This window comes from Takifugu rubripes, chromosome 4, assembly GCF_901000725.2.
Source record: "Takifugu rubripes chromosome 4, fTakRub1.2, whole genome shotgun sequence".
NCBI classification, from domain to species: domain Eukaryota; kingdom Metazoa; phylum Chordata; class Actinopteri; order Tetraodontiformes; family Tetraodontidae; genus Takifugu; species Takifugu rubripes.
The window spans coordinates 8,290,530-8,307,168 of NC_042288.1; the positions used below are offsets into that span (position 1 = coordinate 8,290,530).

Below are 16,639 nucleotides of genomic sequence, written 5' to 3' on the forward strand. Positions count from 1 at the left end.
CACTAGGTGGCACCAATGCAGTTGTCTGGTCCACTGCAGCAAAAGGGCTCGGAGCAATGGGAATACACACGCGCAAAAAACCCATGGAACAAGTTGTAATAGCTGTTTGAGTCCAGAGGTGCCCGCCTCTTTGATATCTCTATGGCTGCAGCTGAAGAGGTGTCCACGTGTATGTGTTTTTCAGATGTCATTAATGTGATGTTATCTCCTCCGCTGTCCACAAACCGAGTCAGCTTTGTTTGAACAAGGGCGAGCACATTCAAAGGCACCCGCATGAATGCGCAAAGTACTTTCTCTTTTACGCACACAGAGAGGATCTGCAGATTCAAAAGCCATTGATTCCCCGGTCCTCCAAGGAAAGCAGCCGTAATAATGGTTGAGGTCAATATTAGCCTTAAATGTCACTGGAGGCAAAGTGCTGATAAGACGGGGCTTTATCTCAGTTATGTAAAATCACTTGCAGATTATACGAGACGCAGCTCTTTTCTGCTGCAGATTTTAAACATATTTACCATAATTTCTTTTTCAAGAAGTGACAAATCTAGCAAGCAGCTGTAAGCAGAGAGATTAACTGGAGCGTTAGAGTGGAAAGTGTTGCCAGAATTAGGCTGTGGACAATTCAAACTGGTTAATCTAAACTTTTATACAGTTGTTTGCAAAGTCTGTGCAAAAAAAAAAACAACTTAAAGCTGTGCCCCATATTTCAGATTCTCCTCTTTATGAACTAATCTGGCTGTCCCATTGCAAAAGCCCCAACAGACTCCAGTACTAAACTCTGACCTAATTCCTTTCATAGAGTGTTCGTTAGTGAACCACTCTATTTCAGTTTTAGCCTCCACATTTAAAACCAGAATATAGCACAGAAAAACCAACTAGACCCTGGCTTATTTAAACTATGCGGCTTGAATAAAACGCCAAATAGGGAGCAGTGACCTCACAATTCCTGTCATTTTCCTTTAGATTAAAATAAAATCAGAGAAGAAAAATGGCTCCATTTTAAAGGCAAACAAAAAAAGGAGGACAATAAACCAGAACCTGTAGCCAGCATAGAAGCAGATTCTGTGGAGGATCTGTCTCTAGATAAACGTGGCTCTGCGCTCTGTGGGCGAAAACTGTTGGTGTTTAGGAAGAACAGCTCTGCTTATTTCATATTCGTTTGGCCTGGCCTCTTTAAAGGAATGGTAAATGGCCCAACTCACAAACATACTGTGTTTATGTTTGTGCAAAAAGACCTCTGCTGCAACCAGAGAGTGTAATGGGCCTAATTTATTTCATGCTTTTCGTACATATTACAGCTGGAAAATTAAGAGGACCATTGGAATTTTACGCAAATCCATTTAAAAAAGAACAGCTAACACGTTGCATCAACATGGGGACTGTTTGCGATACCACGTGAAGTTAAACTTTGTGGACCTTCCATCCACATTGAGTTGTTTCTACCCCTTGACTGGAGTCCACCTGTGATTAATTCAATCGACTGGACATCAATTAGAAAGACACAATCCTCTCGTCTCCCATCTGATAACACATATCAAAACCAAGGAATGATGGCAAAACAGAGCTGCCTCCCAACCTCAGGGAGAGGGTCGCGTAGAGACGCTGATCCTGGGTAAAAGAAGCGCAGTGGTCTCCATCATTCTGAAATGGAACAACTAGAGAGTTCCAGGAGGTCAACATTCTCACGTTTGACAAGACAAACAACTCTCATCGGATAAATTAATTTCTTCATAATGCTAAGCATCATGTGGGCAGAAGGTCCCCCTTTCAGGGAGACACTGTCTTCAGTCCAGCTCTTTTGGCCCTTGAGGCCCCAAGCCAAAGCCCTATCTTGAACCCATTCAAACATCTCTGGAGAGGCCTGAAAATAGCATTCCATTGATGTTCTCCATCCAATCCGACAGTGCTCGAGAGGACTGATTGATTGATTTGATTAAATGAAGTGTTTATGGCAAAGATGAAAAACAAAGTAAAAAAACTAAGAGCATCTGGACAGAAAGGAGAAAACAGAGGCAAAAAATGGCAGAATACTCTTACATGTGCAGAAATACAACTGGAGGCTGTAATTTCTGTCAAAAGTGCTTCCGTCTAAGTACCGAGTAACGGTTCATACCTGTTACTCAGTCACTCATTATTCTATTTGTCAGTGCTTTTACTTTTTTTAAAAATGCTGAATTTTTTTTGTCCCTACTGATTTCCTTATTAAAGGAATATGTAATCAAATGGTGACACAATAGTGTCAGTATTATCAGTAACAGTGGTCGACCAGGACAAAGTCCTATCACTACATCTTACTATCGCTATAGAACCATACAAAAGGAACCCATGTCACACAGTCAGGAAAAGTCACAAATGTTTCATAGCCAAGTGAGGGAGAGTAGTTTCGTCTCATTCTGGTGTAACGAAAGCTACACTTTGGTTCACTTAACGCTGTCATCTAAGCCCTCAAGTCAGCCGATTAAAAGCGAGTTTGCCATTTAATGAGTTTGCCCCGAGTCAGACGAGCATTTACGAGCAGCCGTCAGCTGGGCGAGACTTTAATGAAACCGCTGTCCTATTCCATCACAGTCAGCTGCCTGGGACATCTAATTAGAGGTGGCCACCAATTGTCCCACCACTTCCACTGGGAAGACCAGCAGTCATTTGCAATACCAGCTAACACCAGTCAGTCCCCAGTCTGGGCTGCACACTGCCCCCAGGCCTACTTGCAAAGCTTAGTCAGACAAACAACAGAGACTCAGATGTGTACCGACAGACTCGCAAACCCAATTAAAATGTCAATTAGTGATGAAACAACACAAAATACGACTGGACAATGTTCAAATAAAGAGATAAGAAGATAAAGCAATGGCAGTATCACTGACGCAATACCACAAATGGTTAGATTTGTTATTAATATCCTACAATATATCAAAAACAAGCCCAATAATAGAACGCAGCAAACACAGGGAACAGTTCAGACCACAGAATACTTGTATGGTAGTAATCACCACTCAACAATGTTCTTAGCCCGAGGTCCTTCATTAGACTGAGATCTGGCGTCAGTCCACAATGCCTCAATATTTGCTGACAGTCAGTCGGTCTGGATGCGTATCCGGCATGGAGTAATTGGTCCTCCCAGGCCAAAATCTTTTTTCTTCTTTTTGCCAGCTTTCCAGCCCTGACAGACTTAAATATGATTGATTTCAGCTCACTTTGAGCAAGTTGCAGGAAGCGTTTGATACGCAACAATACAATATATTCGGAGAGAAAACATACATAAATGAAATATACATGGACTGTAACTCACTTTCAAGTGACGTGTTAATCAATGCTATTAAGTGATATAATAACATATTTGCTGCATTAAGTAACCATTTGTTTAACCTAAGCTTTAACGGGCAACAAAAATCCTCCCGTTACCAGACAATTAGTTAACGGAGCATATTTACAGGGCATTAAACAGGACAAGGAGGGGCTCTTTCCTGAGATCCTCTCAGTTGTTTGAGCCGCTTTCCTTTCCTCAGGATAAACCCAGCCATCCTGCACAGGAAACAGCCAGATCATCTTCATTTCTCAGCCACTACCCACAAATCACGACAGTGTGTAAAGGGCACCGCTCACACCCACATTAGGTCACCACAAACCAGTGAGTTTCTAACAAATAGGGGTCCCCTGCCCTCATGCATATATTACTTTTGAGTTGCCACGACCCCCATTTAAGCCTGATAGTTCGAAAGTGCCGCCCTTGGCTTTACTGCCCTTTCTCACTGAGGCAATGCCGCTGCGTCAGGCCAGCGGTCTTTCAGGAAGGTGTTGCAAATGGAAAATAATAGGCTGTTAATGAGCAATAAATGAAAGCTCAGTGACAGACGTTGGCAGAGCATCCTTGTCAGGAGCTCATGTTTGTATTGTGTTTCCGCTTGGAGGAGAAATCTCAGATTGTGTTCCGGATGAGGGCGTTCTCCTTCTGTCTTCCCTCCCCCCGTCACCATCAGTGTTATCTTTCATATAAGCTGAATCATCTTGCTTATTATGGTAATGAGATCACCCATGTGTGAATTGGAAAAATTGACAGGGGCTCTTTTCTATTCCAGTTCTTCGGGGTTTAATTAATTCCTTTAGCGATACATTGTTGAGATCCATCCTGAGCAGGTTTTTGCACCTGTACGCGGGTAATTTAGGCTGCATAAATGAAACTCTTGTCAGATTTCTCAAATGGGGTTTGTGATTTGCAAAGATGAACTTTTAAACTCTGATTTTCCCAACAGTTCCCAGCCGCCTTGAAATACTGGGAACACAGAGGGAGAGGGTGAGAGAGAGGGGGGTATTTATTAAATGTGTTTATGCAGTTATTTATATTTTTGCCATACTCCTCTCTAGACAGACATACAGTGAATTACACATATGCGGGAACGCACACGGGCAGCATTTGATGAAGACACATTACATGTTAGTCAAAACCACTTCCTGCACTTGCACACATGCAAATATGGCGAACACGCAAACAACTCATGTTTTTTGTTTTTATTTAAAGATACATTTGAAAAAAAAACCAAACACTCTGAATATGTCTGAAGACCCTTTTGGGATAAACAACTGAGCAGCAGAGCATGTGTGCCTGGGAGGGAGGGAGGAAGAGAGAAAGTAAAGGAAAAAATATTGCCTTTGATCTGATAGTGCATCTGCTGTGCAGCCTAACCCACCATGAAGGCTGCGCAAAACAAGGGGGTTTGTCAAACACAATTTGCTTTCGTCTCAGTGACGCCCTGGGATTAGAGCTGAAACGGAGGTGATGACTAAACATCTCTCTCTTTCCCTCTCCAACACTGAAGTGTGTGTCACGGAGTTATTCTGCTCTGTAAAGCTCTTTAAATGTCATGTTAGTGAGAGACGGCTCGAATCCAGTGACTCACTTCTGTTCCCAGTTCTGTCCAACTTAACTGGACTGGAACTGGTGACATGAGTCACGCCGAGTGACATCGATCCACTCAATGTTACTATGATGAATTAAAAACGAACAAATAAAAATATGTTATTTCTTTGTATTGGATTTGGTCAATGGTCCATTTATTTTGATTCGTATTTATTTATTTTAGGGAACAGGTTCAAAAGGTTATCTTTGAACAAATTATCTTTCAAATCGGTGGATTTGTAGTTTAAAATATGCTTATTAATTCATGGCCAACACATCTGATTGTGGTACTATGTACTTCATTGTGGCCGTGCTGAAACACACGCCAGTCCCACTAAAACACACTTTAATTTTGTTTGTCTTACATCCCCCTCAGTGAAACACGCAGCAAAATCTGGCTTTGGAGGAGCGCTGAAAACTGTGAAAATAGGACCTACAGCGTAAAAATATCAACTTTATTCAAGCTTAAAATAAATGAACAGCATAGTTTGCCTGAATCTGCTTTAACCTGGACTGCCACTGCATCCACACACACACAAATACACACCTGACTCACCCTGCAGGAGAAACACTCAGCAGTCATGCTGATTAACTTAAAAAATATTGTTCTCACCATATCATCCTCTCATGGTAGCAAAGATGCTCCTTCCTGTTAATTTTCTCTCTCCCTCCTTTCCCCCTTTTTTTATCCCCCCAGCGGGCAGTAAGGCAAGGTGACCCAGCCTACGCCTGCTGTCCACCCAGATGTTGAATCACTATGATTCCCTCTATATAATGGTCATTGTGTCACTAATAATGAGCTCCTCCTTGATTAAACGAGTGTTTTGACTCTTGCTCACGCCCTGTTGACCGAAGCACAACTGCTGTGACGACAAAGACATTGTCGTCTCTGGTCGCCTGTTTATGACACGTTCAGCTCATCTTATTGTTTAATGATCCTTTACTCATATATTCAAGTAGAAACTATAACCTGTTTTAATTGTTCTCTATCTTTTTTTCTTTTTTCCCTCGAGCAGACAACCTGTTAATTGATTACCAGTTCACCTTTAGCTTGCTTCAGGAAGATGATCGCCATTACACCGCCATCAACTTCATGGCTACACCTGAACAGGTAACGCCAGCCTGCAAAAGGGAGGGGAGGTTGGAATTGTTGAAGAGTTAAATGGTAGAATTAGTAAATAGATAATCGCTTCTCTAGAATAACGAGCTGTCCTTAGTTGCATTTTAAAATCTCGACTGACATTTTGTGTTGTTGAGCTGCTGGGTGTGAAATGGGAACCAGACCTAAAGGAGTTGGTTTTTACAGAACCTCAAAAGTGTCTCCTGTTTCTTTTTCTTTCGGCAGGCCAACAAGAACCTGGACATGTCCATTAACGCATCAAACAACTTTAACCTCAACATCACTTGGTCCTTCAGCTCCACAGGTAAAAGCACTGATGCATTTATCTCACCTCAGAATCATATCTGACTTTTTCAAAGGCTTCTGTCTCGGTCCTAAAAATAAAAAAGAGTAACATACTCGTGTGTTTATGATTAGAAATTTGCTTCATTCCTTATATATAATGAGATATTTCTCTGGCATTTTACTTCTGTCTCTTGATAAATAAGAGATAAAAGACACTGATTGTTTCATCTTCAGCTAAAGATATCTCTTTCATTAGCAGCCAATGGTCATAACTACTTCCTGTCTGCCCAACAAGGAATCCTCCCTCGACAAAACAAACCAGAAGCTGGTTTGAAATTTGGCATTGGTTGCTTTATACATTTCCCTGAGATTTTAATTAAGATAAAGGTATTGCTGTTTTACTGCTGTCTCACTAAATCTGTTTTAGGCCTCAGAGCTAATTTGCGTGTGTGTGTGTGTGCGAGCGTGCGTGCGTGCGTGCGTGTGTGTGTGTGTGTGTGTGTGTGTGTGTGTGTATGCGTGCGTGTGTGGGGGGTGTTAATGGCCTTGATTGACGCAAAGAAAACAAATTCCATTATAATCGCATAGACAAGAGAACCTGTAACAGCTGGTTTATGACAGAAACATGCTGAAATCAGATTATTTAAAAGAAATGAATCAGCTCTTTTGGAATTACATCAAAGTGTCACCAAACAATCAGCAGCATTAAATCTGCCCATGCTCACCAGCATTTGAATGGCCCAAATCAGCAACAATCATAATAATGAACCAGAAATTTGTTTATAATTTACATTTGTATAGACAGAAGCACCCATTGTCTTTAGAAAGAAAGAAAATGACAGTTTGTCCCTCATATTTGGTTTTAGGTTCACTAAAGTTTTTTTTGTTTTTTTAGTAGTAGATTAGTTCTATTCGAAAAGTCAGTCATATGGATTTAGCATTTAAATTGAACCAAGTGAGTGTTGGAGCTTTGTGTTTGGAGTTTTAAAAGATTTCAGACGACACTCACTGGTGCCAGTTGTCATGTCTTCTCTCATTTTCATTGTAAAGTTATTATCTTCTGATCTACAGTCACTTGATTTCTGCAGTGGGTGACGTGTTTGACGTGTTTTGACGCTCCATTTACAGAAAAGGAACAAGGAATATATGTTTTTAAAGACGGGAACAGTGTGACATCACCAACCACCAACTCTGCTTTACTGACAATAAGAAATCCCATCCATCCTAAAATGACTTCAATTTAAACAACAGTCTTTGGTCATCAGGTTCTAATATTTGTTCTTCTCCCTTATTGGCTCCAGCCGGGACGATCTCAGGCGAAGAGATGCCAATCATAGCCAGGACCAACATTAAAGAGCACCGCGACAGCTTCTCGTGCGAGAAGTTCAACTTCCGACTTCACCACAATATCACCTTCTACGTTTATGTGACTAACTTCAGCTGGCCAATCAAAATCCAGGTAGGAAGCTTGGGGGAGGGGACAGGATCATGTAAACATATATGAAAAGAGACACGACATGGGAAATGTGTCTGTAGACGTTCCAACATTCATAGTTCCTTTTCTTCCTAAATCTTAGTAGGAAGAGCGCGTTCAATCACGGAATATGATCGCCGTCATTTCCAATTTCCTGGAGCCGTCCATGTGTAAAACGGATAGCCTTGACAGCAGGTTGTGCATAAACAATTCTGTTCGGTAAAAGTGCCCCGCATTTAATGATCTGTGAGTGTTTCAGCCGCTCCCCATCAGTTATGCCGTGCCAGATCAAATCTCCAGGCTGCAGCCACCAAACGCTAACGCTCTGATCTTATGATCCATTAAATCGAAGTAGACTTTTAGCGGCGATATTTTAGGGTGACTTACGTGCAGAGTGTGGGGTGTTATCTGATGGATGGAGTGGTGGGACGGAGAAATTAGGTGTGAGTGAAGGCTGGCTGGCTAATGTTAGTGATAACCTTACACACATCAAAAGGATCATCGTTGGTGACGGATGGATGGATGGAGAATGGGCCAGAAGAGGAAATGCAGTTGTAAAAGAGTAAAAGGCAAAGATTATTTAAGTTTTTTGGGACGGTAAAAAGGTCTAAAATCTTATTCAAACATAAATTAATCAATCCATAAGCTTTTGAGTGATTAAAATGATTTATGCAAAAATTGCTTGTCCATCACACTCGTCACACCAGACTAATCCAAGTGAATTGCCTTTTCATGCACATTGTTCTGACTTCTTTATGAGATTATAGTGATTTATATCGGTTAAAGACGGGACCCAAAGACAAGGCCAAGCAGAAATTGACAGCCTGAAGTTTCAGGTCCGCCAAACTGTCTTTTTCTCCCTGTGGCTGTTACACCGCAGACGGCTGTCAACCCTTCAAGTGATCCCTGACAAACAGCGTCAGACTTGAAAGAGATTGAAGGCATGAGCGCACGAGTGCTGCCGTGTCGACCTTGAAACGTACAGCTGCCATCTGTTCTGATGTCTCTGCTGTGGGAAATAAACCACCTACTGACTCGATAAGCCTGTTCCACCAGTGAGATGCTTGTTTTGTTTTTTTTGCAGTAGTTCACATAAGGGGCTTGATATGTAATCTGTCTGTCTGTCATTATTAATTAAAGCTCATCTAATATGATTTTTTTTTTCACTCTGGGCTGAGGTAAAAGCACAGGAATGGATGGGAGTAAATTTGGGACTTCATAGCAGTCAGCTGCTATTATCAGGACCAGCTGGTGTGTATCTGTAAAAGGTTGTTATGGAGCATCCTGCACTTCGTTTTGGGTCATTTGTCCATTGATCTTTCTCCCCATATGTATGCGTTTCCCATTAATACTGCCCTATCAGACTCCCTGTATCTGCCGGTTTGAAAGGTGATATGATAATTACCACAATGAAGCCTATCTCACCATCATGCCAGACATACTCGAGGGTAACAGGAGAACCTCTCGGCGTCCGGTCCCATGACCTTGGTGGCCGAGGCTCGAACGGACCAAGGGTGAGGGATTGTCCCGAAAATTGATAATGACCTCCTCTGATGTATTTGATTTGATGGGCCTGCTTGCACAGATGTGCACACAAACACCGACAAGCATGTATTACAAACAGGAAGAGCGGCGACAGAAGAGAACAGGAGAGGTGACCAACAACCTGAAAGGCTGAAAATATATCGATGGTCTTCACAGGAGCCTTTCTCAATAGATCTGTTGGGAGAAATCGAAGAGAGTGATGGGAGGGATTCACAGTATAGTATATCAGACAAGAAGTTGCTGTCTCTTGAGTGGGTTCAGAACAACCAGAAGTCTCTACGTGTACTGTCAGCAAAGACAGCTTAGAGAGGTGATACGTGCCAGCAATCGTCTCCATCTCATCGCTGGACAGAGAATTTAATATCAAGACCTGGAAAGAATCTCAAAAAGACTCTTTCTCTCTTCGATCAAATCCACTGAACCCAACTTACCCAGACTATGAAGCACAAACCCAGCTTACCTGTGTATGGGTTCAAATAGCAGACTACACACAGTAATTGATTCTGCTGACTGCTGGCCTTACGCCCACTCAGCAAAAACCCTGTCCAGCCACTGCAATTAAATGGAATGAACCTTGTAAATGACTAAATGAAATCCAATGTGAGATCCTCCAAATATCTGGAAAGCACCAGATTTTTAATAGGTGAGCTAAAAAAAGACGCTGTCACACGAGTCCACGCAAGTATATGAAGAGATGCGCACTGATGTGACCTGTGAGTGTTTCCCTGCCGGCAGCCTGACGTCAGCTGCTTGTCGAGGGCTGGTTGCAAGGCAGTCGGGAGGTGTTGCGAAGGGTCATTCTGCTGGAATAGATTTTGATTGGTTGTGTCACGCTCACCTTGCACCTTTGTCCTCACTCCTGCAACCTCACTCAAAAAAGCATTAATTGAAGAGCGTAGTTGCTTGCTGGACATACTGTAAAAAAAAAAAAAAATAAAAAAAAAAAATATATATATATATTTGCAGATTTGCTGTTAGGATGTTTTACAGAAGAGCGGTGTCGCAGCACAGACCGTCTGCATTTTCTTAATTTTGAAGCCATTCCTCAAAAAGTAGGCCTTGAATTTGCTTTCAAAGGGGAAAAAAATAGAGATGTTTTATTGATGGAGTTCACAAATAGGAGAACACAACCCAGTTACTGTCCTCTTTCTGGTTTGTATCAATAATATAAAGCTAGTCGTATATTTTAATTCTAATCGGGGCATCGCTCCTGTCCTAGGAATGAAGGGGTTGCATCAAAAATGTATTAAACTGTGCAGTTTTTTTGGAACAGCGATTGGAAAATGAGCAATACAGAGCAAAAGCAACATCTGTCTCCAAGAAGAACATAGAACCCAGCTGATTTGCCATCTTCTGTCAAAGATTAGCAGTCATTTTGTGGCAGATGAACTCAGATGGAGCTTGATTGGGGAGTTCATTTGATTTCAGTCGTGTATTTTTCCCGTGCACCCGTTATCGGTTAATAGGTTGTTTCACCTAATCAGACATCTGACACTCACACACACACGCATCCCCCCCAGGCAGAAATAGAGTGCCCTATATTGGATTAAACACAATTTTAAAGCTGAAGATAGTCTCACACAGACAGGACGTCACAAACACTCGCATTGATTTATCCCATTTTGAAATAACTGTAATTTAAACCGATCCCTCCACATAATTATTATTTGGAGGCTTATGTTGAACTCCTTGTCCAAAATGACATAAGCAGTATGAACAAAACAGTCTGTGTACACACACACACACACACACAAACACACACTCTTTGTCCATCATTGTTACCCTAAATATTATCTTCCGTGGGGTGGAAAAGAAGTGCTGCCGCGTTAACCAGCCAGGAAGTCATCAGCAGCATCAGGAAGAATTAGGCCGTCATGTGGGAATAGTTAAAGATCTGTCAGCTACGGCAGCGACTACAATACATTTTAAAATAATAACCGTTTCAACAACATTGCCTTCACCTCAGGTGGATGTGTTTATTCACATTCTACAGCTCCAAACAGGAAAAAGCTCGAGTAACCTTTGGTAGTCACACCATTTGAGCTGATTAAGGTTTTAATAGAGCATTACTATAAAACCAGAAATGATCTTCACTCGACATCGTTTGCAGTTGTAAAAAAAAAAGCCCAAAATTGTTGCCTAATTGCTCAGTTAATTGGTGAATTTTACAAGGCGGATCATTTAACACCGACGAGAACCGTAACGACAACAGGAAAATCAGTCAGGCCGGCGCCACAGAGGTTTTCTAGAATCTAGAAAAGGAGGCAAAACTGTGAATCTTCTTACAAGGGTGCACATACAGCAGAGCGGGACTCATTTCCATAGCACGTAGGTGGAGGCGGCACTTGGCGACTGTCTCACTTTGGCCATTAGGTCCTTATGAATACACAAAAGGGGAAGAGTGTCTAAACAGTGCAAAATATGTAATTTCCCTTTGCTTACATGCTGATGTTGAAATGTGTTGACACCTTATCTGAAATGAATGCAACAGATGTTAACACTAAATTCCAGTCGACTCACTTAAAGAAGAAACATATATTTTGAGTGCTCTAAATGGCTTAAAGATTAATTGATGAAGATCAACAACACATAAATAACCTTAAAAGTCCCCTGCTGATCTTGTGTCTTTATGTGCCCGCTTGATGTCAACAGCTGATCTGGACTGCCGAACATTAATTATGTTAGTCGTTATAAAACGCTGCGAAGCGCCCGCTTTGCTGTGTCCTGGTGTTAAAAATGGCTCCAATAGAGCAGAGCTGTTTTGTCTAGGCTGGGAACCTTTCATAAGAGTGAGCGCTTGATGTGGTCGTCAGCTGCGATGACGGGACCTGATCTGTTTCAGATCACATTTAATGCACTGCCGGCGACACAAAATGGCTCCTAATGGAAAGGAAAAGCACATTGTGCAGAGGCCTGTGTGACATTATTGTTGGCTTTTTTTCTATGGTGGAGAATAAGGGAGCTTTGGAAAAAGAGAAGTTTGTGTCAGGAGTTCAGACAAACATGACCCCCCCCAAACTTGGCTTCTTACCCTCCACCCTACCAACAACCGACAGTTCCAGTGAGGATTTGGAAGATCGTTTTCTTTCCCTACAATCCTGCTGAGCCACTGTTTCTCACCTTCATCTTCTTTTTCCCTCACCCTAAATTTCATTCTTCTCTGACATTTACTGTAGCGGAAAAGCGGAATTCATCCTCTTACTTTCTTTTTTATACTTTTTAACAAGTGGCAGTTGGGGGTTGGTCCGGGGGAGAAAATGAAGATCGCTGCTGTCACAGCCAGCGGAATCGTCCCCAGAGGACGACCATAGGTCTTCAGTAATGGCTAAACTATGGAACTGGGGCCCTTAGAGCCTCTTTTTCTTTTTACATCATTCTTATCTTTTCATCATTTGCTCTTGCATCCTCCCTTCCTCTTTCGAGCTCATATTTCCTACAGTAATTGCTGTTCATGGATGGCTGGATGGATGGATGGATGGATGGATGGATGGATGGATGGATGGCTGGATGATGGATGGATGGCTGGGTGGATGGCTGGATTGATGGCTGGATGATGGATGGATGGATGGATGGATGGATGATGGATGGATGGATGGATGGATGGATGGATGGATGGATGGATGGATGGCTGGATGATGGATGGATGGATGGATGGATGGATGATGGATGGATGGATGGATGGATGATGGATGGCTGGATGATGGATGGATGGATGGATGGATGGATGGATGGATGGATGGATGGATGGATGATGGATGGATGGATGGTTGGATGGATGGATGGATGGATGATGGATGGATGGATGGATGGATGATGGATACATGGATGGATACACGGATGGATGGATGGATGGATACATGGAGGGATGGATGGATGGATGGATGGATGGATGGATGGATGGATGGATGGATGATGGATGGATGGATGGAGGGATGGATGGATGGAGGGAGGGAGGGATGGAGGGATGGATGTATCGATTCTAGTTGTTTTAACTCCTGCAGAGGTTGTAAAGAGATGACGGCTGTTGGCGGGAGTTTCTGGAAATGATGCCTGTGCGCAGGAGGGATAAACTAGGAAGATTATCGGAGTCTCTATTTCCTGATATGCTTCCTTAAATAAATGACACATTACTTTGAATTTGTATTGTCATTCTTGCTCTGCCCGTATGATTTGTGAGGCTGTAACGATGTCAGTTGTTGCACGGGAGGCAGAAAAGCCCAGCCAGGCTCTTTTCTGCCTCATGCCTGCGCTAATGTGGGTTCCCTCTGGACCAGAATCAGCTTCTCTGTAGGTTTTTCATTGTAGGTTTACCTGCCGCTCAAATGCCAGTAAACCTCTTAAGCTCATTCTGCCCCATTTCTTTCTGTCTTCTCCTCCCGCCCAGTCTCAGAGGAATCACAAAAGACAAAGATGCAGCCTTTTTGGCTATTAAGGCCATTTCACAGGTACCCCTGGCTGGACTTGGATCAAATATAAATGTATGGTAATGCCCATGAACGGTGCTTTTATACTTACTGTTCAGTCCCTGTTAGGTGCTTTCAAAATGCTTCATAGTTATTTTAGAGGTTTTTACCTTTAATTTTGGAGCAGATGTCCGTGGGTAGATGCTTTTATTTAATTCAGTAAATATGCACATTTGTCCAACCAGCATGAATATAAAACTAGAATTAACTATAGCTTAGCGAAAGAGCATGTATTAGGATGATCTTTAAAGGGGACAAAGGGTGAGAAAGGACTGTGTTTGAGTGGGAAATACTTTTATTTTGGTTTGCACAAACACAGGTGCAGCTCGAGTTGTCTCGGGAGTTTCTGGAGTCTGAAAATTATATTTTTTAAAAGTTATTAGTAAAAAAAAATGTTTGTGAGACAGTTGCAGTATGGCCAATAGATTATTCCCCCAAATTATCTCTGTTGCCTGGTTTGTGCATATCTGTCTGCAAATCTTCCTCCAGACTTTTACTGTTGGGATCCTTCAGGGCAGAAAAGTGAGACCAAAATTAATTGTCTGTGGTAATCCTCCTCTTAACACGGAGGAGTTTAAATTTGGACGATGATTACTCTGATGGTTTTTGTCAACTTGGACACACTTGTACACACAAACACACACACGGGTGCATTTTGCTCCGTTAAAATGAGAAAGAATGGAACACACTTAAATATGAACTAATTTGCAACATTGCTAACAAATAGGGGAGATACTTTTACCTTGCTGTTATAAATATCTTGCTTGTCTGTAATAAAAATGTGGATATTTTTGTCATATTAAAGAATGCTTTATAGATATTTGCTAATCTGTAAGAAAGTTAAAATGCAAATGTTTGATGTAAATTTAAGGTGCTTCATGCACGACTGTTATAATTTGCTCAAACCCATTGTGGATTTACGTATACCGGTACTCTTAGATCACAGGCTAAAACTGCCATATTATAAATCTCAGCACAACCCACAAACCTCGTGTATGGTGGCTCTCTGTGTGTGTGCACGTGCGCGCACATACGAGTGTCAGACGCATGCCAGATGAGATTTGGTAAAAATCCCCTTAGCATAGAGTGAGTGTTAGCCTCAGGGGACAAAAGAACTATCCACAGTTGTTGCGCGAGGTGCAGCTCGTGCTCATGTTTGTAGCAAGTAAGCTAACATGAGATCACGCTAAATGTTGTTGAATTAAGCATTTGTGTCGTTTTGTGACTAATCAACATCAAACCGATGTTCTGTTCATCTGTGCCTAAAAGCAATTCTGGCATTAAACGTGGCAATGTGCACATTTCTCCCACGATTGAGACGGGCTACATTCCAGTGGGCAACGCCGAGGCTCTTGGGGAGGCCATCGGCTTTGTCAGCTTTGCTGTGTGGTGTCCGCTCAACGCCACCAGACAGTTGTCATTGCAGAGGTTTATTCTGTAAATCGGAATATTTTGTGTTCTTTCTTACACGTTCTTTCTCTTCTTTTTCCAGATCGCCTTCTCTCAGCACAACAACATCATGGACTTGGTGCAGTTCTTCGTCACCTTCTTTAGGTGAGTTTTCACGCCGTTACACTTGGTGGCAGCTGCCACAGGTAAAACCCCCCACCCCCCGAGCACAGAGCCGACCCTCCACATCTGCTCAGCAGCAGCAGGCCTTTGGGGACTTATGTGACTCCAGAAGAGCCTGTGTGTGCTGCCGTCAGCCTGAGTACATTTACGTGCGCTGCGGTTACGTGTGTGACTTCGTGTCCTCCTCAGATAATTGCCTACAGCCAGCTTCAAGATGCTACTGACCTTCAGGCCAGAAGGATGATGTCATCCGTGGAGGGCTCGGCGTTACCTTGGCGTCTCTGTGTTAGTCACTTGTCGTGCTTGTGGGCTGCTGCTCTGCAGCTGAAAACATTGCGTTCTTCAGGACTCTGGGTGTATTTCTTGCCGGTGTTATGTAAGCTAAAGTGCATGTTTTCACTCTGCTAGAAAAGGTACTCAGGTCATTTAGTTACACAACAGTAGCATTTTCATGTTCACAAAAAGAAGCTCCAAACTATCGATTCACGTTTTGCTGGAACTGCAGGACAGTTTAGAGACTAAAACAGTTCTTATTTGTAATAACTAGCACAGTTTTTGTAGGTTTTCAGTGAACAAGCCAACGTGATCTTGAACCTCAAGAGGTTTTAATTTGACACAGTCCATATTTGTTAATATATTTCTGAGCAAGTCTTTGTACATTATATAATATACGGGATAATACAGTCGTACGTGTTATTATGCTTTGTGTTGTTGTAGATTAGAATAAATGAAAGCCTAAACAGTGTTGTGATAGCCAGAAGGAGTGTTTGCTGACAGAAAGCTTTAAAATGTTCTCCCTCTTGGATTTTGAAAAGTTGGAGACTCCTCCTTTCCTCTGGCATGTCTTTTTCTTCTGCGTGTATTCTTTTCATCTCTGAAAAGAGGGGGGAGGAAATGGAAGTTGCCATAATTAAACACCATTTATTCATCCACTCTCCACAGTTGCAAATGCTAATTGGTGACACTGCAGCTCAGCCTTGTCCAATTACTCTCAGCTCTCACTCGCTTGATTAGCAATCAGTTCCTCCCTCAGTTCTACTGAAGAGGGAGAAGCTCCTCCACTTTAAAGCCTCGCGAGTTCTCCGCTATCAGCCAGTTCTTGTCACTCCGGCCCTCCCGGCCGCGCTCACCTCCATCTGGATTCTGTCAAGGTTTGACTTTGTCTCCACGTTGTTCACCTGATTGACTTCATCACCTGAGATAATAAACAGACAGCAGGAATGATGAAGGCTACTACGGTGTTTGAAACAATTATTCTGAAACTGAGCCTCTGTTGAAGGACAAAATGT

General features: G+C 42.4%; 1 protein-coding gene across 7 annotated transcripts in view; it reads left to right on the plus strand.

Moving 5' to 3' along the window:
- atrnl1a (attractin-like 1a) overlaps positions 1-16,639 on the plus strand; it is a 104,369-nt gene that overhangs the window by 45,033 nt on the left and 42,697 nt on the right. For all 7 annotated transcript variants that reach the window (XM_029835533.1, XM_029835534.1, XM_029835531.1 and 4 more), the window contains 4 exons: positions 5,908-6,002; positions 6,237-6,315; positions 7,598-7,755; positions 15,271-15,332. In XM_029835533.1, coding sequence (XP_029691393.1) covers positions 5,908-6,002; positions 6,237-6,315; positions 7,598-7,755; positions 15,271-15,332 — 394 coding nt within the window. The remainder of the gene's footprint in view (positions 1-5,907; positions 6,003-6,236; positions 6,316-7,597; positions 7,756-15,270; positions 15,333-16,639) is intronic.